The sequence below is a fragment of the Alligator mississippiensis genome, chromosome 2, assembly GCF_030867095.1.
Source record: "Alligator mississippiensis isolate rAllMis1 chromosome 2, rAllMis1, whole genome shotgun sequence".
Classification (NCBI taxonomy): Eukaryota; Metazoa; Chordata; order Crocodylia; family Alligatoridae; genus Alligator; species Alligator mississippiensis.
Window position 1 is genome coordinate 187,174,436 of NC_081825.1, and position 27,147 is coordinate 187,201,582.

Genomic DNA, 27,147 nt, shown 5'->3' on the forward strand with positions numbered 1-27,147 from the left:
CAGAGGGTTTTCAAACTTCATTTTGCATCAGTGCATGATTAGCAAGTTACAAGCATAAGGGGAATACTGTCAATACGTGGGATTTTAGTTTCATAATACCACCTGGGAATTATACAAGGTGTTTTAGTGAACTGAGAGATACCGACCTAAAATGCGCAACAAAACGAAGAATTAAGGTAGCAGCAGTTACTGGAACTATCTAGACAGGTTTCTGTACCTCCACTGTCTGTCCTATAATTATGCCCTTCTTCCCAGATCAGGTATCAACAAAACTTCCCCAACTACAGTGATGTCAGTGCCAAAGCTGCCTTCTCAAGTATCCTTAAAAAGCATCCTTCTGGTTAAGTACATTGTACAGACAGTCCTTGACTCACAATGTTTCAAGTTACAACATTTTGCACTTAACAACATTTATAAACTGACACGCTGTTTCAACTTTATAACGTTAGTTTCGACTTTACAATGCTTGATCCGATGCAACACCACGCCAGCGAACAAGTTCGCCGCATTGCTCATCTCCCTGGAGAACATCTGTCCAAACTTCCTTGGACACTTTCTTTAACAAAGATGACAAGACTCCAGAAAAACCTGCAACCAAGACTCCTGAGAAGACTCCAGCCAAGAGCCTTTCAAAAAGTCCAGCAAAGTCACCTCTAGGAAGTCTTTCCAAATCAATGATTGCTATTTACAATATAAATACATTAATATTGCTATATTACTCATCTATAATTAGTCAAATAAAACATTCTGGGGTTTCACATTTTTTGGTGAAAATAGGATATTGGGCCTTGGTTCAGGAACCAATCCCCCATTTATAACATTGTTTCTTATGAGAAAATTGGTTCTGAGTTACAACATTTTGACTTAAGACACGGTTTTCAGGAACCAATTGTGTCGTAAGTCTGAGGAGTGCCTGGATAGGAGAAAACAAGTCCTCAGTTCTGCATCCAAGATGCCCTCTGCTCCCACTTCCCATCTGAAAGGTTGCTGTACACTGGATCCCACACCTGCTGCAGACCACTGCACCCCGCTGCAAAGTTCAATGAAATGTCTACAGCAGTCCCACAGACATGTTATACATAGTCCAAGATCTTCTCTTGACAGGACACTAGGAAATTAAAAGAGGCAGTTTCAAAATGAAGGCATTACCCAAAGTTCAGATTCAAAGAGTTGAAGCAAACCAAGCTGTATTTGCTTTACAGCCTAACCTTCCTAAATGAGCTTGACCCAGTAAAAGCTGGAGGCAGGGTAGAAGTGCACCTTATAGACTCAGTTAGATATATATCTATATAGCACAGGCCTTTTTCAACTCAACTTTACTTCATCAGATGCTGTGAAAGGATAAGGTAGAATAGTATATAAAGTGGAATAAGTGATTTGAATACAAAAAGGTGAGAAAAGAGGAAGGAGAGAGGGAATAGGAGGGGCAGGGGCAAAGCGTAGGGGGTGCACGTGGTTGCACGTGCACCCCCTGAGCATGGTGGTGCACCCCCTGCAAAAAGGCGGCGTTCATGGGAAAGGGGTAGTGGAACAATGCTGGGACAAACAATAAGCAAAGAACTCATAGGAAAAAAGGGGTCACAAAAGCTAGAATCAAGTAATAAGAGAAGAATCCATGGTCCCTCTTTAAACCATACTAAATACAATTCAGTCTGTGGACAATTTCTTGGTCTGCAATTTCCCATTCAGAATGCTTTTTAAAGTTTGCCGTTTCAGACCCGCAATCATAACGTCAGCAATTGCGTGTCCATGACTAATCAGAGCAGATCAAATCTGTCCTTTTGATCACAGGACACTGACATAGATGAGACTGATGTTACTCTACTGAAATGATAGCTAGCAGCAAAGAACAATGCACTACACTGTGAAGATCTTCAGGCAAGTACACTATACTCCTTTCAATGTTATGCCGCCCAGGAACCACCCCAAGACCTGCAACCAAAACATTTGCCAGTATTTTGACTTTCTCCTTCCAAAAAAAGTACTCAGATTGGTGTGTGCAGAAATTCAGAAAAACCCCTTACAAGATTTCACTGAGGCTAGGAGAAGTGATTAAAACAAAGGCGTGGGTGGATATTAGGTGAGAATTTTGCTCCATAGACAATGCAAGCCATGGAAGACGGAACGCTTCTCTCCAGAGATAAAATGTCGACTTAGGCACAGTAATGAAAGCATACCCTCATTCTTCATTAGCCTTACTACAGGAGACAGACTATTAGAACAAAAGGGCACACATTTTGTTACTTACAAAAGCATACAGCCATGTTTCCACAAAATCAGGCCTGCTGCTTTGTTAGTCAGGAGATATATAATACCACAAATAAATGTGGATGCGAGGCAATGCAAGATTAACTTTAGACACCAAAGTTCCCCACAGATTTAAACTTTTTTTTTGTATCCCAAACTTCTGGTTTGCCAATAACTAAAAAGAAAATGCAAAATCTCCAAAAAAAAGCCTGTTTGTTTATTTTGGGTGGCTAAAGGAAGTGTTTATATACAGGAAGAAAACACCACCCCACAGAAGTATTTCTATACCAGACAAGGTAGGCAAAACAGTTCTGTGAATTAAAAAACCCATGCACGCACAAGCATTAAATGGAGTCTATTTAGGCCTGAAAGGGGAAGCTATACGCCTTTAAGTGCAACACAGTGGTTTTCCTAATCTGCCTCTCATCCTTACTGCTAGGATGACCTACAGTACAGTAATGCTGAGCAGCTCCCTTCCTTCATCCCTTCCATGTCTCAGACGCTTCCTGTCTCCACTGGATACAGGGAATTTATTTTCAGCCTTCAAGATTCCTTTCTATATGTTCCAGGAACCCTCCAGCCATCCTCTGTCCAGATGGCAGCTTTCAGATGAGGGGAACAGGGTCCCGGAGAGCCTTTTTTGGCCTGCTTCTCAACAGCCTGTTGGAATTTGGTCAGGCAAACCAAGTCTCACACAGACAAGGCTCTGTTGCACTGTATTAAGTCCTCTCAGTCTTGCTCTCTAAACTTTCCTCAATAACCTCTTTGTCTTCCAACGATGTTATTTTAAACCTTTTAATGGCCTATGCTTTCCAGGGCCATGCTTTATGCAATCTACTCCTTACAACACCCTGTAGATATCAGATGTGATGGGCAACCAGAGCTTCTACTACTTCACTATATGGCTAGCCATTTCTCTCAAAGCAGAAGCCACCTTGACATCAGTTAGTTAAGTGCCTTTCCCACTCCTCACCATCACCTGCATGAGATCTGTTCTGGAAAACACCCATTTGTGAACTAAGAACCACTGAAAACTAACTCTAGTGAGCAGCTTTATATCTATAACCATCCCAGATGTCTTGGCCTAGAGATAACAGGGTGAAGGTGTAATTTGCTCCAGATAATGACAAACTTTCAGCAATAGTAAGCATTTGGCGTAGGCTATCTAAAGCATCAGAGAACTTTAGAAGGTCTTATTTATTTGACTATTTCAAGGCAGCAAAGCAACAGCAAAATTTGAAGGAAAACCAATAAACAATATTGTGCCCCAAACAAGGCTTTTGGGGAAGACTGACAGTAGTCCTACAGCAGGGGTTATGCCTACCTTTGTGGTAGGGGCTTTGCAAATATATACCTGGTGTTTAAAGGAATTGGGACACATGGTAGAGGTGATATCTTTTATTAGACCAACTAGAATTTTGCAAAAAAACACAACACTTTAATTGTCAGCTTTTGGGCACAAACACCTTTCTTCAGGCATAGGAGAAAAGATTGTACAAGTTCTCCTGGGTAGAAATGAAAGTTCATATATCTGGTACTTAAATATTTTTCCTCGTGTTCAACAGTTGCATATTATGCCACAGTTTGTTGCTCTGGTTGCACGAGTTCTTTAAGTCTTCCCACTGTCATGTTTACCAGCTCAGGAACAGCTCTGAACACTCATCATGGCTAGCTTTTTGCCAACATTCTTCCACCATTTGTCAAGCAGGTAGCTACACATGTTTGGGGCTGTTTAACAAGACATGCAAGAACTAGACAGCACCTTGCCATTAATGAGTTGCTGATGATTCCCCAGCCAAGCCTCATTCATTATTTCCATCATTCTGATTTTTAGTGCATCAACAGTTTAGTCCTAACAAAAGGATATCAAAGTATGTGCAAAGCAAACCACCTTGGGAATGGGCTTAAATGAGCAACTTTATCCAGGAAATGCAGGTTAGTCAGACCATCACCACTAAACAAGCCAATTCAGTCTTTCCACAGTGAGAGATGGTTCTAGCAGGCCATTCAAGATTTACTGGGGAAAACTGCTGGAAATAAGAGCATAAATATAGACATACACAAATCTTCATATCCATTTCCATGCACTCTGAGCCTATCCCAGAAGCCTAGGACTACTCAGGTTGGCAACATGAAGCTTGTGCCAGAACAATTTCAAGGTACAATTAAATTGTGTACTTCAGTAGCAGCCTTCTGAAATAAGCTTGCTGGTGAGTAAAAATAGTTTGCTTCACATTGTACAGTTCAATAATAATTATTTTTAAAAATCAAAATCAAACACCACTGTGATGCCAAGTACCCAAATAATGGAACAAACAATGAAATTCAAGACAAGCTATTCTACATAGGTAGAATAATTTAAATTAAGTTTACCTCAAAGTCAGCACTAATTCCTGGGCAGTACAGTTATTGTTCACATGTAATTATTGTAAGCTATTGTTATGCAAGAAATTAGCATAAAGTCATATCATTATACTCTTTCCCATCCCAATACCTTGACTTTATAGCATAGCATTGTGTCTTGTGCCAGCTTCATACTTGGTTGTTGAGGTACATGATTTTAGAACAGGTTTTGCAGGATACCATCCCTAGGGTAGGGGCTGTTACAGGGCAGATGGTGCTGGGTGGGCAAAAGAAATCCAGCTCTCATATCCTCATTTTTATCTCAGCTCTTACTACTTCCTAAAGTAGCCTCCTCACTGTCTGGAAGAAACCAATCATTTGGCTTAAGAAAAGCAACAACAACAACAAAACAGCAAAAAGAACAACCCCCCCCCCCCCCCCCCAACCTGCCAGCTCAGGTGACTCTCTGCCTACACCTGCAAAATGGAAGAGAGAGAGTAGCTACCAAGAAGAAAAAATTGGCTTCTGCCTCTGCAGGAGCAGCCAACTAAGTTCAGTATTAAATGCCTCCTCCTTGCAAGTCAGATGAATGTAGGCTGAGGAAAGGAAGAAAGAGTAATTCTTGGGAAAAATTGCCTAAACGCATTAATTTATATTACTGTTGTGTGCATAATGTAACCAGCTTTTTCAAAAACATGATTTGTTGACCTTACTCTATTATAGGAGAGAGTTTACGGATCATCTCTAATAGGGGAAGCTGACAAAGTCCCAGTACTCCAACTGCAAACTCAAAAGTGCTACTCAGGAGAGTATACTGTTTCTTCCTTTTAAGCTAGCTGAAGCTAACTCTCACCTATGTGAGACTGCTAATGGCAAAAAACTCAGTTTGAAGTTAGAGAAGTCAGTTCATTTATCTCCTCCCTGCTCAGCTGGGATCAGAAACAGCCAGCATGGTTTGGTTTTGGTTTTCAGAGTGGCCCAGGGAGTTAAAATAAATAAACAAACAATTACTAGGATAATTGGAAAAGGAGATCTTACATGATGACTATTCAACTCTAGTTATTAATCACATGCAGAAGAATTAAGAGATTAAAAAAGTGAATCTAGAAGTCCTTCATCACCTGATACATTCATTATTCACAGCTGGGAGACACCCTCCCAGCTGGGAGACACCCTCCACAAGAATCCAAGCTGATTTTAATGCTAATTACTTAAGGCTGAATGCTACAGAGTTGAAGCATTCACACACTTTGTATTATGCAACAAGCATGTTGGACAAAAGCCTGTTCTGTACTGGATCTCAATATAGTTCCTGGAACAGAAAGATTTTCATCTCTAGCCTGCAAGCTAAATGTAAGGAATGAATTTGTACTAAGTATTTGTAAAAGTCTTCCCCTGGAAGAAAACTTCTGAGCTTAAGTGGAGTCAGAACAATTCAAAAGGAAGGGACCTGAGAATACAATACTGTACTCTGAACTGGAGGTCTTCATCTCCTTACCTGCTGCAGACAGAACAATGGGGGTTAAAGGGAAAGTGCTTTTTCCTTCTCATGAATAATCTAAATGGAAGACAACATACAAAGGTAAATTTATGCACCACAGCATCATTTCAGTTTGTTTCTTTTTTAAAAGCAGAAATGTATTTCATATCCAAAAGCTCTGGCGTGAACTCTGTCATGACCCAAAGGTCTGATTTTTTTTGTGTGTGCTTCGGAACTAAGAATTATCCCCGTGGGTTTACAGCCTCATTGCACGGAGGAGTTCTGCTGCACAGAGAACCCACGTGCAAAGGAGAGCGTTCTCGCCACTTTGCAGCTGTCTTTGCAGGGTGCATTTTCTTTGCAACACAGAAATGCACGGTGCAAAGAGTTCCCGCTCGTCGTATGCAAATTCGTACCCCGCAATTGGCTAGTGCTAAATTATTCACACGTGGCGGCTGGCGATTGGCCTGCTAGCCGTATAAGAGGCTTGAGCAGTTTCCACCCAAGCCGAAGAGGACTCCGCATCCATCTCGTGGGGACTCTGGGTGTGCGCGGCAGGGTAATAGAAACCCTGTGTGTTGCTCAGAGGAGTTTGGCAGCCTGATCCACCGCCCACCTCTTCCCGTCTTCGAACGGAACCTTCTATAAGATGTATTGACAAGTTTTATGCGCGCTTGTCCTGGACATCCGGAGTTCTGTCTGTGCGGAGCCTAGCAAACTCCACGTGATTGTTCGTGTTTTCTGTTTGTAACCGCAACTCAAGCAAGTTCTCAGCCTGCACCGCGACCATCTCGGTGTAAGTAAACAATCTTAAAATCAACCGTTACATGTCTGTGCCTAATTCTAGCTAGGCACCCGCCCTCTCTGACCCGGCCTGCCGGCCACAGCCCACGTGCAGAGCGACGAAAAGGGCCCGGGGCCTGACCCGGCCCGCACAAACTCAAACTTGGGGGCAGACTAACTGCCTTAATAAACAAAGCAATCAGGATTTGCAGTACAGATGATATCTTTTATTAGACCAACATGATTTTTACAAAAAAGTTTCTTTAATCTCTCCACTACAAGTCCTGATTGCGTTTTCCTCTAGACCAATATGGCTACAACCTGAACACCTTAATAAAACGAAGGTATTTTGGAAGGGTGACCCTCAAGGAGTAAAAATGCAAGCTAAAGAAACGAGAAAAGACATTGAAAAAAAGTAGTACATTCTGCCCTATGAACTTTGGTGTAGCCCTTAATGCACTTCCTGGGTTCATTACACTATTGCTCTATTAATTACACAAGAGAAACATGCTCCAGACCATCCTTTTGCCTTCTATGGGATGGACAGCACATTTGCAAAAATAAAATTCGAATGGGATATGTACACAACATTGAATACTCACAGGCATCTCTTTCTTTTAGCTATAGAAAGCAAAACACTCTGCATGCAAGGTTCTTTGAGTAGTTGTGATATCTTTTATTAGACAAACTGAGTAGTTGAAAAGAAGTTCTCAGCAAGTTTTTGGACTCAATCATCCTTCCTCATTTTTAGAAAAACAGAAGACTGCTGATCCCAACCACCCCACTGGAGCAGCATCCTGTAGCTACAAGTAATTCAGCTTTCAGAACTCTGTTCTCAGGTCTCTCCCCTTTATGTACAGCTGGTGATATTTTATTTAAATAATTAAAAAACAATACCAATTACTGCATCATATCAAGCTTCCTTCCCAGAAGTATTTACAGGAATGTCCTCATTGAGGAGGTTATCAGAACCTCTTACAAAACATCCACTGTATGCTTTAGAGCAGGGATTTTCAACCCTGTTCTGTCCTAAATGCAGGACTTTGCGCATGTCTTTATTGAACTTCACACGATTTCTTTTGCTCCAATCATTCAATGTGTCATGGTCTCTCCAAATCCTAGCCCTACCCTCCAGAGTATCTATCACTCCCCACTAGCTTGGGGTTATCTTCAAATTTGCTGAGGGTGCACTCAATGCCATCTTCCAGGTCACTGATGAAAACATTGAACAAAACCAGCTCCAGGACTGACCCACCTGGAGCACTCCACTTGATACCAGCTGCCAAGAAGACATCAAGCAATTGATTACCACCTTTTGAGCCCAACAATACAACTAGTTTTCTGTCCACCTTATAGTCCATTCATCCACCCCATACATCCTTAGCTTGCTTGCAAGAAACTTGTGGGAGACCACATCAAAAGCCTTGCTGAAGTCATGGTGCATCATGTCTGCTTCTTTCACTGCATCCACAGAGCCAGTCGCCTCATCATAGAAGGCAATCAGGTTGGTCAGGCATGACTTGCCCTTGGTGAATGCATGCTGATTGTTCCTAATCACCTTCTCCTCCAAGTGCCATCCCTGGTAAACTAACTTGAGCTTCCTGTTTTTCTTCTTCTAATCTTTATTTTCTCAACTGTTTATTTGAAGGTGTAGCTCTACCAAATGTGACTTTTCAGTCTGTACCAGCAAATCCACACCCTACATACCCATGACTGACATAGCTCAATTCATGCCAGCTGACTCTGACCCAGAATTTAGAGTTCTGCTCATCAGTATCTAACTTGCAAGAAGAAAAGGGATCAGAGACCAAGAAAATTAAAACCAGCCCACCATAAACCTAACCCCAGCTGATCTGAAACTAAGCACAGTTGGAACGAACCAGACATAGTCCAAGGGAATGAAGTGCTCTAACTCAAGTCAGCAGAGCACATTAGAAGCTGAAGGAACCAAATACTTCACTGCAACTAGAAGATGTGCTTTACCACCCCCTAAACAGTTACAGCTATGAAAAGCTGGGGCTTCTGAGCAGGCTAAACCAGGCTACTATCTGTGAAACCCAACACAGTTGAGTGAAAAACCAGATCTTAGCTTTCACTATTTTTTCAAGGGCAGGACAGGACACAGAGCAATTGTTTAGCAAAGCACTCAAGGACCACAAAAGGTCAAAATGCTTTTCACACTACATATTCCATTTGAAATTTCTGGTTTTATCTTGTGAGTCACGCACATGTGTTTCCACACCTAGAAGTGCTAATACTGCATGCTCCCCCATGACACCCAAAAAAGGATCCCAGAGCACCCAAGAGTGTTACATCACCCCAGTTAAGAATCACTGATCTATATACTATGTCCTCAGAGTTCTGGGGCAGGATTCACAACGCATCCAACTGCTCCTACTTTAACAAATTGAATTTGCTCCGAGGTGGCCCTACAACTACTCCCAAGCATGCCAGATAGAGGTCTTAGCCCTGGCAGGTCCCCAGAACAGTTTCACCCTGCATTTCCAAGTTTGAAGCCTTTGAGCAGGAGCAGGCGACAAGGCATACTCCAAAACATCCCTCCCCAAGAGCATTAGGGATGCAGCACAGACCTACTTCCTGGATGTCTGAAACATTTCCCAAGTCCTATGTGAGAGTTGATCGGGTAGGGGAGAAGGAATTGGGGGACGTGGAGCCTGTGGTCATTAGCTTTAAAAAAATATATATGATAGACACTTTGAAAAGGAGGGGAAAGACCACAGAACAGATAGGAATACCAAAAGGTGAAACTATGAGGGAAAGGAAACAAAAAATGGAGGTACAGATATCGACTACAATGCATGAGGAGATGCATCATGATCCATTATGAGAAAGAATAAGTAAATAGGTGATGTAAAGGAACAAGGGAGTATGTAAAAAAGGGTTGACTGCAGGTTTCCACTGCATATGCTGTGGCCTCTGGAAGGAGAAAGCATGCGATTACAGCTAAATTAACCAGGTATTTCTCATCTGGCAGAATTGAGGACAGATTTTCACAGGTTACATGCTGTTTAGAAACTTCTGAAACATCCTGCTAGATGACTAACAGCATCTTGAAGTGCCTACGTGCATCTGAGAATTTAAGAGAGCAGGCAGTGGGAAAACTGAAAAACCTTGGCCAGATTTCAACTGGTAATCTAGAGATGAAAGGCACTCAGTGATTTCACCAATCTCTTGCTCAATGTACCTTATGGAAGTAGAGGCAATAATAAATGCCCGCTGCCTTTTTTAACCCTTATTAATACCACCACCACCTTCAGTGTTCAGGAGCTTTTATTATTGCTTTCTTGCAGGAGAGAAAACTAGAGAGCAGTGGCAGTCTACCTTATGGCAGTTTTATACTAACACTGTTCTGGTAAAATGGCAGGGTTCATTGCCATTAGAATGGAGCAGAAGGCAGGATAGAGATGTACCTTTAGATTAAGCACCATTTTCAGATGCCAAATTTCACATTTGGCTTAGCTGCAGCATCAACAGAGCCAGGAGCACACTGGAGAGCTGCATCCAGCTGGTAAGTCTGTTGTGGTGGAAGGGGAGGGGGAAGGGAAGGGGCTTGGGTGGGGGGGGGGTGCAGATCAAGGCTCCTGCAGTGAGGGAGGGAGTGGAAGTGGGGCTGGAGCAAGGGCTGGGGAAGGCACTGCCTTTCTGGGCCAGGGCACAGAACACAGCCGTGAAGGGAAGGGGCTTGGGTGGGGGGGACAGGGAAGGGGGTGGCTTCTGCCGCTATGCAGACCCTGGGGCAGCATGGGGGGCATGTGTCCCTGGATCTGCACAGGGCAGGGCAGGCTGCCACTGCAGGCTGGGGCCAGGGCTGGGCCGTGCTGCACTCAGGACAGGTGGCGGTGGCACTGGGAGCAGGGCTGGGGGGGGGGGGGGGAGGCTGCAGCCACCCCAAAATTTGCTGCAGCCCCCCCAAACTCCCCTCCAAGCATCAACACCCACTCTGAGTGCAGCCTGGCCCAGTCCCTGCCAGGAAGAGCCTAGTGCAGCCCTGGTTCCAGCCCACAGCAGCAGCTCGCCCTGCCAGGCCCCACACAGAAATCTGGGGGTACACGGCCCCACGCCCTCCTCTTGTGTGCATAGCAGCAGGAGCTCCCCCCCACCGCCACCCCGATGAGCTGTGGCTTGATCCCACACTCCACTGTAGCTGGGCAGCCCCTGCCCCAGCCCCAATCCCTCCCTCCCTCACCATAGGGCTTCGATCTGCACCCCCCCCAACACCCCTTCCCCTTCCATCACAACAGACTTACCAGCCAGACACTGCTCTTCAAGCTGCTGGGTTGCGTATTGGAAATCAGATCAGTATCAGCCAATATGCTTCTTTAAAAATCGGTTATTGGTACCGGCACAAAAAAATCTCTATCAGTGCATCCGCATCACAAACCCTTTATCCAAGCGAGCTACAACTGCTACCTTTGAATTTAAGACACAGAATTGCAATAAGAACCGAGGTGCTTCCCAGGATCAAGGGGACCAGCAATGAGAGGAAAAGTATAAAATGTGTCTTCAGTTTCATGAACCCTAAATATATCAAGCAGCAGATCGGACAATTGAAAAACAATTGGAAACTGAGACTACAGATAGCTCAGCATCTAGGCACCCACTTATGAAAGCTTTCACTATTTGTTGTTTTTTCTTCAGAACTCATTTTATCACCCCCACCTCTGCTTATAAACTGCGATGGGATTTTCACATTCACCTGTGGATAGTAAACTGTTCAACTGAACTGCTTCTGAAATCAATTCTGGGAACAAAACTTTCAGAGAAAAGGGAAAATAAAAGGGAGTCCAGCTAAATGCTCATCATCAGCCAACCAAACTATGTAAATACAAAAGGGGGTTACATTGCCATTAACTACTTGCATGTGCCTATTCCTTAGAAAGCTTAGGAGCTTCTGTTTCAGGGTTGCTATTTTGATTCCTCCATGACAAAGTTGATTTAAATAAAGCAGCCATCATCTGGCTGGCTATGAAGTGCTAAGAAAACCTCTCTTCCCAGACAACTGCATTCTGTAGCTGTCAGGGGTACCCCTATCAGCCTGCTCCTGGCATTCTTGCCATATCTACCTGACACTGATGTATGGGTCTGAGCAATTTAACTATGCAATCCCTCTAAATGCATTTCTAGCACCCTTACTCTCAGCCTCCATCCCCCTCTGAACCTCCTCTCCCCTCCATCCAACATATCAATTTGTGGTCTCTCTAAAACCACCCAAGTAACAACATCTAATCAGATTTACAGCCCACCACGCGCAATACACAGGTTGACTCACTGATTTAAGTTTAAGCATTACAAAAAGTCTGTATCTAGAGGTTTCTAGCTGCCTGGTTCTGCTATTGCTTTGAGTGTCAGAAAGGAAAAACGTATCTTGTACTGGAAGAGTAAGGGTGGATATCAATGAAGGAGACAAGTCTCTGGAAGCTGGATATCAATGCTGGCAGAGACCAGTGGGAGGAAGAAGTGAAGCTTCTTGCCCACAACCAACCATATTTTGCATAAATGCAGGCGCAAGAGGGTGCAAGCCAGAACTACAGCCATCACCCTCATCATATTACTCCCTTCCTGTTGGTTACATTTCTATTCCTGATAGATGAGATCTCCAAACCACAACCTAACGTTCTATTACAGAGGGCAGGGCTCTGCATGAAACCGTCCAAAAGAACTGGCTTGTAGCATTCATTGTGCTGACAAATTTCAGCTCAGCCAGCAGTGACCAGTTGTTACTAGAGCTAGCAAGCAAGTGAACATAAACACCCGGTGAAATTCTAAACAATGTCTTTTTAAAAGCTGTCTAGTGATCATGTGTACAAAGTGAGAGCATCTGTGAAAACATAGCAGCATACAGACAGAATGAACAATTCCTCATTTAGATCTGATGAGGATCAAAAGGACACACCTGGAACCACTTCATCCAGCAGCCTGCTGGGTGACTATGGCCAAATCAATTGACTGCTGTGCCTCAGTTTCTACATCTGTAAAATGGGTGTAACTTTTGCTTACCTCCCTTAGAAAATGCTTTGAGGTCCTCTACTGAAAAAAGATCTATAAGAGTTAGATGTTGGTAGCATTGGTGTTGCATTAGAAGATCCTTTTGGGCCATGCAATTACATGATGGCCTCTGCTCTCAACTGAATTTGCCATAAACTTTGCCCAGCACTTTAAACTCATCATCTCTGATTGTTTCCATTACCTATTTGCTCATGTGAATTATGTCTTCCCTCTTACAGTCAAGAAGGGCCTGCCAAGTTAACAAATCTCATGCTAATGCTCTCAGCTTTCCTGGCTTTGTAGCAGAGCATACAGAACATATGCTAAAAAGGCAAGACTTACACCAGGGAACATATAGGCCCCATTGCACATGAATAGGGGGGAAAAAAAATTCACATGCACACACACACACACACACACCAGGACTTGCATTGCCAAATATAACCCAGGAGGATCAACAGAAAAACAATACATTCCACATTCACAAGGCTCTTAACATTAAACATGCTCCTTGCTCAGTACTGTTTTCTTTAGGTGGGAGCCAAAGAACAGAAAAAAAACCAGTGTCAAGTGTTCACCTTTAAGCAAGTGAGGAAAAGAGCTATTTCTAGTCAGCAGTTTTCCCATCCAAGTTGTTACAGCACCTGATTGGTGACCTAGTGACAAATGAAAAACCATGGCTAGCTTTTCATCTCTTGTTCACTAGTGCTATGGAGACAACAAAAATAGTCCCAATTTGGAAAGAGCACTGTACATGGTCCAACTAAGCTGTCCCAACCAGGAGACCGTGCGAAGCTTCGGTCTCCGATTCAATTCGGCAGATTCGGCCCGATTCAGTGGCCAAATCTCCGAATCTGAATCGAATCAGAGGACCCTTTAATCTCCCCGGATTGATTCGGACCCCTCCAAGTCAGTTCGGAGAGATTCGGCGATTTGAACATAGATACAGTTTTAACTGTTTTTTCTACATGCCTCTAGGTAGCAGGGGCTCTAAACAATGGTGCTGAGGCAGATGCAGCATCCCACAGAAGCACAGGGGGCTCCCCAGAGTGCTCAGCAGCAGAAGCACTTCCGGTCCACTTCCTGGTCCACGCTGGAGAGCTCCTGTGGGGCGCTCCATCCGTCCCAGCACCACAGCGATCATGAGCTGTGCCTGCTACCTCAAGGTGTGTTAACAACAAACAAACAAAAAACAACCTTTTAAAGCTGTGTCTGAATCAGCATCAAATCTTCAGATTCAGATTTGGCCAAACTGAATCAGGGACAGTGATCTGAATCAAAGGATCGAATCGCTGTTCCCAATTTGGGTCGGATCCAAATCAAACAGGGCCCGTTTCACACAGTCCTAGTGAACACACCTTTTTCTAGTACCTCACAATGGAGGTACTAGATTTAATGCACGTTTCCTAAATGTTTGGATTATAAACTTAATTGCTAAACAGTAAGAAAGATGTCTACACCTCCCTGCCTGTCTGCCATCTGACACCATCAGGGAAGGAATCCTGCTTGATCTGCACAACAAAGAGCACCTCAGAAAGACACTCGTGGACACAGAAGAACAGATTTCCAGCTTCAGCTTCCTCTCTGCAAAAATGAAGTTTATTTTCTACATATGGGGAATTTTTACCATCTTGAACTTTCCCTGAGCCTGACGAAGGGTGCGAGAGCCTAAAAGCTTGCAGAAACATATAAATTTTTTGTTGTTGCAATTTCTCATTTGGTCTAATAAAAGGTATCATCTCTGAACCAAGAGTTCTAGATTTTTGCATTTCCTAAAGCACATTATTGAATGTGTAGACTTGCTCTCAGTGAACAGTCCCTTCCATCTCAACAGTGCTTGCCCATCCAGGTGGAAAAGGGGTTAGCAACTGCATGTACCCCCAGAAAAAAGAGCTAATTGAAGACAGAAAAATTGGAAATTCCTTCCTGTTGCTTCCCCTCCCACCACCACCACCACCACCTCCTCCAGGTGTCACCCAACTGCTTCCTCAGGTTTTGCCTGCATAGGGAGCATCAGTACAAGCCCATACATGTCTGTGAATATAAAGAACCCTCTTACCAAGCCCGGCAGGACGAGCAGATGATGAATTCCATTCTAACAGCATTAATATCAGGGGATTTCCAAGAGGACCACCATCAGATGAAAGAAAAGCAAGAATGATACCTTGGACCCTGTGTTGGGCCAAAACCGCAAGGGAAAAAAAAAAAATACAGGAGAGGTACTCTTGTAGATCCTTGAGACCTAGTTAGTGACACAGAGCTGGGTGGGGAGAGAAGAAAAAAACCCAAAATAACCACCCTTCTCCAGATTTCAGCAAAGCAACTCCTCCTGGCAAGGAGAGAAGGAAACAGAGATGTATTCTAGAGAAAGGAGCTACTCAGATTTCTCCCATGCAAGAGAGAGTTGCTCAAGAAAAAGAAAAGTGCAGCCTGCCTTCTTTTATCTATCTGCCACAGCAGCTGTTATCAGTAACTTTCCTAAAGTTTATTAAAATTGCAGCCTGTTGTTTAAGGACAGACTGTTCAGAAAAATCAACACTCACTGCTCCCATCAGAAATATTTAGCAATACCCCCTCAACAGCCCACTTTGGAACCAGATAAAGGGTCGTTCCCAATGTAGAAGATTATGGTGCCAGCGGCAAACTGTGTTCTTTGCACTTTTCCAAACCCACAAGTCACCAATTCCAGTGAGCAATGCCCTTGTGAAATTCAAAATATATATTGCATCCTTCTGACATTTTTCCATGAAACCCCACCATTCCCTTGCATCTATACAGTTTTCAAATGGTCACTGCAAGCTTGTTCTTGCTTCAAGGAATTCTCAGCCATTCCTCTCTGCTTATTGTTCAACTGGAAAAGATTTCTAGGTAAAGAGCTATACACTTCCACCTTGCGGAAAATACCTGAAATGACAAGGAAGTAGCTCTGGGGGGTGGAGGCAATGGAATACAGCTTACAGAGGTACAGTGAACCACCAGATACTTTTCTTCATACCATCTACCAGGTGCCCAACTGTCTCCCTGCTTTAATGGAAGATTTCCTTTGCTCAGCATTAGAACTTGCACTTCCCCTGTATCTACACAGTGAATTAAGCTCCCAAATGATGAATATTTTTTATTTTGTGGCAGCAAAGCAAACAGAAGTAAACTCATGTTGCAAGCACCATGCTTCCAAACATGGTCTGTTCTGTTCAGACATGAGAGGATGTGGAACTGTGAACAGATATATTCTGCAGAAAACTAATCCAGGGTAGGTAACATGAAAAGATGGAAGTCCTAACTTTAAAATGCCCAAGAAAGGCAAACAGTTAAACTTCCCCTGTCTTATAATATCAGACTTAACAAAATATCACCCATGAGTGCTAGAAGCTCTTCTCACCTGTATAGCCCCTCCTCCTTCCCCCCCTCTCCTCCCAGCAACCTTTTAAAAACAAGCCTTAAATAATATTTAAAGAAACACACACACCATACTTGCTAGCATGCAAACAAATTTAAGGATGGCCTAGAGTCAGTCTTCCATATATATTGCTTAGATCTACTTTAAGTTTCTGTATTTGAATATTAACTGAGCCAGTGGTGCCCTCTAGTGAGAAACAAAAGTATCCATGCCCAAACAACTCGTGTTAACTACTATGCCCTCTTAGTTTTTTCCTATACAGAAGTGTGTACTTTATTTCCCCCTTTTGCTGAAGCCCCTTGTCTTTAGTCAGCTACTGCTGCTATCTTTTCCCTTAGATGGTGAATTTTCAGAGTAGAAACTACAAGTTCACAGGCTGCAAAGCTAGCATCAAAAGATATGTACATAAGTGCTCCATGCATGCTTTATGTACAGCGCTCTAATTTAAAATACTTTTTATAGAACTATAAAGTCACAGTGCTCGTAAACATGGCAAAAGTTCAGTGACTGGTAGGGAGCCTCTCTGCACATTTCGGGCTTGGAGGCAGGGGGCACTCCATGACTTCCTATGGCTTCTCCACTGGTCAGATATTTGACAAGCGTACAGACGTTAACTAAAGCACCTTAGGTTGCTAAAGCGCTGTTAAATACAGCGCCTCAAATTTAATACTGCATTTAAGCAAGGGTTAATTTAAAGCACTGTACCCATTTTTTAAGTGCTGCAAAACTGTGCACTTCAGTTAAATCACAGCAATAGAGCGCTTTAAATGATGAAAAAAGTGACTTCTGTACACACCTAAAAGTTTTTGCAGAAGTGCTCCATGCATGCTTTACAGTGCTTGATATCAAAACAACTTATGCAAGTTCCAGAGATCAAGCAAGGAGTCCCTTTGTGCTAGGCACTGTACACACAATCAAGAAATGGGTCCTGCCCCAGATAGTTACAAAGTATATGATGCAACAACAGGTAGTTACAAACAAAGGGAGCACAGGGGAACACATTGTGTACACGTGCCACCTAGGATAATCTTGTTGCGTGACCATATACATCACTGAATGTCACCAACTGTCCTACATAAAAACAAAAAGTTCACTAAAGGAACAATGTCTTAAAGTCACACTACCAATTTTGGATACTAATAATTATGTTCCAATTAGCATATATTTCAGAGACAACACCAAATTTACTGTAAGCAAATGATTATTCAAAATATTTAACATTTCTCTGAACCACAGGTAGGAAAAATTCAGGCAATGACATGCTATTTAAAAGATGTATCCACTTAAATACAATACTAACAATGACAAGGTTAAGCAGCAAGACATTCAAAAGTTAAGGTTGAATTATCCAAACACAAAGATTTCTTAAACCTGAAGAGCAAGGAGAAAAATTATTCTGTCTGCCCCAACACCTGCAATCAAGCTCATAATTCAAAACAGTGGAACTGATATATTTTAGGCTTAAGACAAAAACTCAAAAAACTTAATCTTTTCTTTACATAGCAAAGAAGGAAAATTTTAACCAAAAAGGGATTTCCCAACAGGAAATTCCAAGCAAGTGAAAAGAGGAGTTAGGATCCAAGTTTGAACTCAGTCTCCACTGCAGTGAGTGATTTGTGCCAACGTACCACCTTTTACATCATACATGCACTGGTCACTTTATCAATGCTAGAAAAAACCCTTATGCTAATGATACCAGTTCACATTGAATACCCACTACTCAATGGGTAATTAAATGACTCAGCTTTATTTCAAATATTAGAGCTGTACCATGCACCTTATAAAAATACATGGTTTTTGTTGAAATCTCTTCTTATGGCCTCCATCATAATTAGACTGTCTTTGGCAAGCAGGCACTTCTCACATACACCCATGTTACAAAATGCATCCTGCTCTAGTAAAAGCAATGTTTAGCACATCCTTCAGAAAAGAAACAATCTACTCAAGTCCTGCTCTGCAAAGCATCTGAAGTGCTCAGATAGCAAGCAATACAGAAAACATAACATGAGGGGGGAAAAAAAGGAAACCACCCTGATTTGACAGCAACATAATCAAAGCATCCATTACTTTGTATTTTCACACCTTCCTACAGACAGTAGGGTCATAGGAAAATCTCAGAGCTAATCATTAAGTCAATAACATGATAGTCTATCGTGAATACAGCAATTCCTAGATAACTATCCTTGCAGACTAAAAGTACATGAAGATTAAAATATGCATAATACTGATCTTACACACCTCTTATCAATTCAAACACAAGGCTGTACTTCTCATGTGCACAGAAAAAGCTCCACTCATGTAAGCCACCCGTGACAACCTTCATCTGCTCAACCGAATGGAATTCAATTAATTTTTATATATTTATGAATAGATAAAAGTGCTCCTTCCTGTAATGTCTATGACTTCTAATCCTTGCTTCTTTCTAAAGCACCAGTCCCCATGTTGTTCAAGCAGTGAGCTTTCTAGGATAATTCCTGCTAGGATCCAAGATCATTCCCATTTTGTAGACAGTGGTAGCAGATAACAGAACAAGAATGGTCTCAGGTTGCAGCAAGGGAAGTTTAGGTTAGATATTAGGAAAACTTTTTTCACTAGGAGGACAGGAATAGATTACCCAGAGAGAGGGTGCAATCTCCCTCACTGGAAGCTGTTAAGGTCCAGCTAGTCCTGCACTGAGCAGTGGGTTGGGACGAGATGACCTCCCGAGGTCCCTTCCAACCCTAATTTACTATGATTTCTATGAAATGCAGGAAAAAACCACTAAAAAGGCACAATATAGTAATGGACAACCTCATGAACATTTACTGGTAAAACAAATGGAACAAAACAGCTAATTGAATTCTTCCTATACAGAAGCAAAAGTCCACAGTACTACTACACATCTAATTCAACATAAACACCCCCTTATGAAGAAAATCATAACAAATTCCACTAATTAAAACTTGCACAGAAAAAGTTTATCCAGGTCTGACTAACAACACAGCAAAGACTGCAAGTTATTCACATTACCATTCCCCAAAATGAAATTTAAACCATCCCTGGGGTATTGTTATAGTTAGGAGTTTGTGCAAGCAGCTGCTGGAACTCACTCCAAGTGCTCTTAATGAGGGTGGGGGAGGAAAAGGAGGAATATCATTATTTACTGTTTGCTACTAATTTTAGACTCAAAAAGAAAGAAATTCAGGCATTTATAACTTAATTTTTGTTTGCAACTCATCTAGATCAATTTTATTACAACATAAGATGACCTTTATTTTAAAATGCTGAAAGGTTTCACCATAAAACATGTTTCATATAATTCATTCTAATTCAATACTTGGGATGACTAAGTATGCACAATTCCATTGTTTTAAATCAAACACAAGGAAAACCAATTTCCACATTTCAGTGTATTGCTTGGCGTTTTCTTAGGTTTTAGGCGTTCAGTACAACCTTAAGATGCCTGACAGGCAAGCATTCCTTTTTTACAGCACAAAAGGACACTGGCACAATAGTAAGTCTGCTTGCAATATTAGAGAACATACAGCTGAACATGAAGTCCCTGAACTTGTAAAAAAGATGTAAGTACATGGGTCAGAGCAGAGCAAAGCAGAACAGGTCACTTTGTACGTACGTTGGGTGTCTGCTGGCCTGGAATTTGGAAAGCCTGAACCTCAGCCCAAGATCCCAGCTGGCAGCATCCAGCAGAAAATCTTCAGATTCAATTAGAGAACATTCTGTGCACTTGCAAGTTTCCATTGCTGCAGGCTGATTCCGTTCCCTAGAAATCATCCAAAACACCCCAACCTATCATAACGAGCAAATCCATGTAAAAGCATTGGCAACTAGGTGGCTGCAGAGGGAGCTGTTAGCCTGTTCTCCCAGCTGGATAACTGGTGAGCCATGGAGTCAGCTTCTAAGAGAAAGCAGATTACATCATGCTGGAGTGATAGAGCAATTCAGCATCCAGTGCTTGGTTTCATTTGTCAACAATGACCGAAAGATCAACAAGTGGAAATTTCTGTGCAGCTGGTGGGAGAAAATAAGGGCCTGATGCTTTCACTTGATAAGAGAAAAACAAGGCCTGATCCTTTGCAACACCAAGAACCCTCACTGGGCATGAAAAATATTGAGCCCCTTAACAAAAAATGCTGCTTCCGCCTTAGTGTTCCTTCACCATTGCAAGAGGTGGTATGTCCTAAGATTTCTCAACAAGCAAGACTGGTCTATACAAAGGATGAGTTCCTTCTACAGGCAGTCCTCGGAGTTACGATACAATTGGTTCCTGAAAACCGCGTTTAAGTCGGAACTGATTTTCTCATAGCAAATAGTTATAAATGGGGGGCTGGTTCCTGAACCAAGGCCCAATACCTTATTTTCACCAAACATAATCCAAAATTTTGTACTCAATCAATTATAGATGAGTAAAATAGCTACATTAATGTATTTATATTGTAAATAGCAATCATATTGATTTGAAAGGACTTCTTTGAGGTGATTTTGCTGGAGTTTTTGAAGGGCTCTTGGCTCAAGTCTTCTCAGGAGTCTCGGTTGCAGGTTTTTCTGGAGTCTTGTCTGCTTCCTTAAAGAAAGCATCCAAGCAAGGTTGGACAGATATTCTCCAGGGAGATGGGCAACACAGTGAACTTGTTTGCTGGTGTGGGGTGGCATGGCGTTGGATCAAGCACTGTGAAGTCTAAACTGATGTCAGAAGGTTGAAACAGGGTGTCAATTTATAAACCTAAGTGCGAAATGTTGTAACTTGAAATGTTGTAAGTCGAGGACTGCCTGTACTTTAAAAATTCTTCCACTGCTTTCCAAGTTAATTATGAACACCTCTCCTGGAATAATCAGTAATAATCTGTATCCTTACCTGTAAAATATTCTGACAGGGAAGATGTGTCTGAACTGTAGAGTGGACGATGTATATTCTTTTTGGGCACCAAACTCTAAAATATGTCAGGTATTCAGCTATTCCAACTTTTCTCTAAGCCCAATTTGTATATAAAATGAACTGTTCCAAACAGTAGATTTTATAACACCTTCAACTCTCCTATGAAATGTGAACTTTAATTTCTACTCAGGAGAACTTGTGCAATCTTTTCTCCTATGCCTGAAGAAAGGTGCTTGTGCCCAAAAGCTTGCAATTAAAGAATCTTTTTTGCAAAAATGTAGCTGGTCTAATAAAAGATATCAACTCTACCACAGGTTCTGAAACTCCAACATGCAACTTTATACATATGTTCACATCTCCAATCTCCTTTCAATACTCAATCCCTACCAATGATCCCAGAGTCCCCTGTAATTCAGTGGTAGAATCCTTGTCTACCACACAGGAGACCTGGGTTCAATTCCCAGACACCTGTATAACTAGTCGTGGACGCACCAAACATCTGGACTCAGTCTGGTCTTTGGATTCTGCCTCAGTGGCCTAAAGGAAGGATGGAAGGACTGGGCAGCTGCCCCTCCTCCATCGAAGGTATATGTGTCAAAAGTCTGCATGGCCCTCATGCATGATCCAGGAAGATCAATGGTTGTCACCGATAATCCCACAAAAAAGTCAAGAGTTTTACCGTGTCCCCTAAAAGGAAGTTTTCTAGCTTTCCAAAGTACACTTTTCAATTGCTAATGATTTTACAAAGAGGGCATGCAGATATGATAATGATGGCCAGCAGTCTAAAACTTTTAATAAAGAGCATACACCCATCTCACTTGTCCTCTTTCCTAGATTTTACGGCTCAAGGAAAAAGATGCAAAGTATTAATTTCAATGACAAAGCACATATAGATGGGTAGACCAAAAAACTCCCTTTAATATGCGCATATCAATATATTTAAGAACCTCTAACATATAAAAACTGGCTTGCCAACTTTATGTGTAGAACCATCCCCAGTTCTAGAAAATCTGCTTTTTAGTTAAGAAGCATGAACAATTTCTCTAAAAAAAAAAAACAACAAACCTATAGCACTACTTTAAAAAAAAAAAAAAGACTGTTTTCTTTGTTCTACTTATGAAGCAAATGTGACAGCTCCATGGCCATACACTCTCACCCTGGCCTCACTTAAACTTATAAACACTGCAGGTTTAATTAAGAGGATTAACATTCTTCATATTGCAAGGTCCATTTGTTCTCTTTACCTTAGTGCTGTCAGCATGTTATTAGTGATGTGATGTAATCAGTGCAGAGTTACTGCACTATGAATTAGCACAAATCTACAATGTTTGCATATTTCATCTATTAAGAATGGCTTTTATTTTGCCTGTCAACTAAAAAATAAATATTTTTAAAAAGAATTCTGAAAAAAGAGCAGAGACTACAAATACCACTTCATCAAAATAAATATAGCTAATTTTGTCCTCCAATATTAAACAATCACAGAATGGCCATATCACCACAATGTGACAGAACTGCTAGACATGATCTGGCTATTTTTAGTATCCACAAGTCTCAACTGCAGTTGTTTGTGAACTCAGAGGGATATTACTACAGCAGTACTTTTCACTTGGTAGCCCCACCATGCTTCATCATCATCATCCTTTAGCTGAGGCATCCATCTGCTTGGTTTCTCCCACTTTGAGATATTATGCTTCCTCCGTCACCTCCTTTGAATATGTCAAGACATACCTATGGCCAAATCAATATAAATTTATGATCTCCACCTTTTCTAGAAATCTAGCCATAAGCATATTGAACAAATTAAGTACAAATTGACTAAAAACACCAAAGCAAGCATCCTTGCAACATGCAACAGCAAGTGACAGAACTTAGCAACAGAGAAGTGAGGTGGCTGACTAAAGGACTAGCCTGTATCCACTTCTGTCACTCCATCAAGCCTGAAAACCTACAACAGTAAAACTGGAGTAATACCCAAATACCACACACATATCTCTAGGCCACAGATAAGGAGATAACAAGCTAGTACCTTGTTTACTAGTACGACACAGACTCCCCACAAAATTAAGATAGAAAAATCAGACGGAAAAGGGGGTAGACATAAACCTGCTATTTTGCATGGAAGGAAAGAAAAATAGTCAGCTGAAATAGGCTCACTCAAGCGATCTCCACCCGAGAATTGGGCGAATTTCACCTAATTGTTATGAAAGATGACTCAAGTGGGCTCATCCTCATTTTTGGTATAACAAAGCAAAACTAAGGAGCCAGCCAGCAATGCTTCAACCTGATCTGAGGAATATGCAAAGCAACACCCCAGACCCCAAGACTTTAAGTCCCTACAAACCATCTCTATGTTATCAGGCAGATCAAAAAGACAGCCATGTACATCTATAGGAATGATATACTGGCTACCCTTATCCTAAAAATCACAGCATTTTGACAAAAGAACCGTTTAACATTTCCCTCATCCAAGTCCCAGTTCCATGTTTTTTCTGCCAGAGACTGACAACAGAATTACTCTATGTCTGTGGCTCTGAAGCATCTAGATGTCACAAGTTCACATCTTCCTTGTAAGTGTATTATAGTATTACAAAACCTGTTTGAAATGCAGAATCACAAAATATTTGGACTTTACAGTTTAACACACCTAACTTGCACTAGCTTCCATGCATCTCTCATCTATTGGGAAAACTAAAGCAGCAATTTCATTCAGGCTTCTTGAAAATAGGACAGTTGAGGGAAAGTGCAACACAAATATAAAGAGCATGAAAGGGCAATGGCACAGCTAGCATTATGTAGTGCAGGACTTGTTCAGATCGTACAACCACTGGGACATCCCAGTATCAAATTTTGGCACCAAGCTGCAAATTTGCAGCATGGTGCACAGTTGCACATTTGCTGTGTGTGGTTTGCGGCACCACAAACAGGTTTGAGGTGCCGCAAACTACACGTGCATGCTCATCTGGATGCACCCCCCAACAGGTCAGAATGGTTTTGACACTATGCATTTCTATTTGAAATCTCTGGGTATACCTTGTGAATCCTGTCTGCACACTTAACAGTGCTAACATGGCACCCTTGAAAGGATCTCAAAGCACCCTAGGAAGCCGGGACATCCTGGTTGAGAATCACTGATCTAAATGCACCAGCTGAAGCTTAAAAAATGGAAATACTGGAAAGGCCAAGTGCAATGCCATCTTCATTAGTTTAGCATCCAAAGAAGAATTCAATTCTTCCCACCAGCATGCTGGAAAGGATTCAAAACAAAATGTGTGCTCAAAGCCACAGTACAAGCTACATAGAATAGCCTGTCTGATGTCCATGTTGACTTTTTGTTCAGAAGCTCTTTCTACAGCACAAGAGTAAAACACTTTCAATGTATGCAGGGCAAATACTAGCAGTCATGTTCCTTTCAAATTTACTTAAGTGTCTATTGTAATCATTGACTGTAAATGTGTACCCAATCTCATGTTCAACACAAACACAAATGTGAATGTAGCAAGATTCCTCACCTTAAAAAAAGTTTCAGGATATGGAAACTCAGCAAAAAGCTAGAGCTTAAGTTTATATCTGCTTTCAATCGCAAAGTTTTGCAAGGTCACAAAAATAAAAGCAATCTGTGCTACTGACTGAAATGAGCCAACTGAAAAATGGAACTAATGCCACTGGTTGACATAATGTTGATTTGGCTGACCAGTGGCATTAGTTTAAAGTACACACACACATACACACCCTTCAAAGATGTGTAAGAAGTCAAGATAATTTGGATAGAACTTGTGTCAGCAGTCAGCACCATGCGAGAGCAAAAGACTAAACTGAATTGACAAACTTATAGCCTAGAAACCAGGATGCAATGATGCCAACAAATACAGTAACTGTTCAGGTAATCTGACTGATGGAAACACCTGCAACAAATCAACACCTGAAAGTCAGAGGAGAAGAAAAAGTCTCCCATTGCCTGAAGAAGGGTTTGTGCCTGAAAGCTTGCAAAGAACGTTTTCCAACAATTCAGTTGGTCCAATAAAAAAAATATCACGAACCAAAGAACCTTGCTTGCCAGGGGAGGAAAAGTTAAGTTGTTTGGATCCTCAGGGATCCACATCACTTCCTTTCAAATCTATCATGGAAATACTGTACTCAGGTCCCAGCTAAACTCAAGTCTTGCCCATTTAACATTTTTAACACAGTGGGTCTACAGGCCTCACTACAGGATTAGAACCACATTACCTTAGATGCCCCCCTAACATTTAAATACTTTGAGACTACTTACATACATGGAATTCTCTTCCCATAAGGGTGGAGCATATTTTCAAGATGCAATCTATCCTCCTATGGCAGAAGTAGAAGGCATTTTGCTTGGCACATATGCCTTGGGCAGATGGTGGGGAAGAGGCTGGTGCTGTGCTGATACAACAAGAGTCAGGCCCTTTGCAGCTCCCCTGCCATCCACCCCTGGACATCTTACAAGTCAAGGTTGCAAGGGTGTTTTGGGCTCAAAAATGTTGCTGACCCCTGTCCTATGCCTTCTAAGCAATACCAGAGTATTGTTTTAAGACTCCCTAAAAAGTGTCTTTAAGGACAAAAGTGAAGAGACCAGCAAGGTGCATTGCACTGGCCTCACCATCAATTCAATTCCTTTAAAGGATAATGGCTAAATGCCATGCTCCCAAAAACGACATAACACACATACAACCATAATATAAATAAGTTTGAACAAAGTAACCAAACTACAAATATTATACTAAAAATAGAGCCCACCAACATAAAAACAATATAGTAGTAAGTCAAGACAAATCTATAATATTGCTGTACGCAGATCCACAATTGAGACAATGAAATCAAATCTAATGTTAAAATGCATCACTCATATCAGTAATAAAGGATATTTAACCCTAATCACCTCAGCCTTATAAGCAAAATTGCAATACAGTTTACCAAATTTGGATCCGTTTGCTGTGAAAACCAGATTAATTTCTCTCTGTTTGAAAAAATGTATCAATTTCTGCAAGAACGGTAATAAATAGGTTCTCCTTATGTCATTATATAAAGAACATTGCAAAAAACATAGTGGATGGTATCCTCCAAAACTCCTAGACAGACTGGGAAACATCTTTTAGCCCTTGGAATGGAAAATCTACGTCCAGCCAGAACAGTGCAAAAGTCCCAGTAAGTGCAAAAGTACGGGAAAGAAAAGCTAACCAGGGTGACTGGAGAGGAAGGGGATGGCCTCACCATCCATTTATAACACTGTAGTTCTGATCTCCTGATTATGAACCTTCCTAAATATGACACATACAAAACAAAATAAAAGCATGCTGCTCCACTAGTCTTATCCCACACCTGACTTAACTTCTAATCGATTATGCAACAGCACAGATCCACAGAGTCTCTTCACACAACCACAAGAAATAATGCTCCACTTCCTCCCATTCTCAAAACTCAAAGCAGCATCCCTTTTAAAACAAATTACCTTCACCATATGTTTCACAGAATCATAGAAGTAGGGTCAGAAGGGACCTTGTAGATCTTCAAGTCCGAAACCCTGCCTGGGCAGGAGGAAAACTGGGCTCAAATGACCCCAGCCAGGTAGGCATCAAGCCTCTTCTTAAAGACCCCCAGGGTAGAAGCCAGCACCACTTCCCTTGGAAGTTGGTTCCAGATCCTAGCCGCCCTGACTGTGAAGTAGTTCCTACAGATGTCTAATCTAAACCTACTCTCCAACAACTCGTGGCCGTTATTCCTTGTTATCCCGGGGGGCGCTGGGGGAAACAAGGTCTCCCCCAAACCCTTCTGGTCCTCCCTAGTGAGCTTATAGACTGTCACCAGGTCCCCCCTCAGCCTTCTCTTGTGAAGGCTGAACAGGTTCAGGTCCCGTAGCCTCTCATTGTAGGGTCTCCCCTGCTGTCCCCGGATCATGCGGGTGGTCCTCCTCTGGACCCTCTCAATGTTGTCCACATCCCTCTTGAAGTGGGGTGCCCAGAACTGGACACAGTACTCCAGCTGTGGCCTGACCAGTGT

At 42.0% G+C, this 27,147-nt stretch overlaps 1 protein-coding gene across 2 annotated transcripts in view; it reads right to left on the reverse strand.

The window, feature by feature from the left end:
* MOB2 (MOB kinase activator 2) overlaps nt 1-27,147 on the reverse strand; it is a 197,958-nt gene that overhangs the window by 126,386 nt on the left and 44,425 nt on the right. Inside the window, exon 1 of one of the 2 annotated variants that reach the window (XM_014602394.3) lies at nt 14,919-14,968. The exons of the other annotated variant lie outside the window; for it this stretch is intronic. Coding sequence (XP_014457880.1) covers nt 14,919-14,953 — 35 coding nt within the window. The 5' untranslated portion in view covers nt 14,954-14,968. Of the gene's footprint in view, nt 1-14,918; nt 14,969-27,147 lie in introns of those variants that run through there. 2 annotated transcript variants of the gene reach the window in all.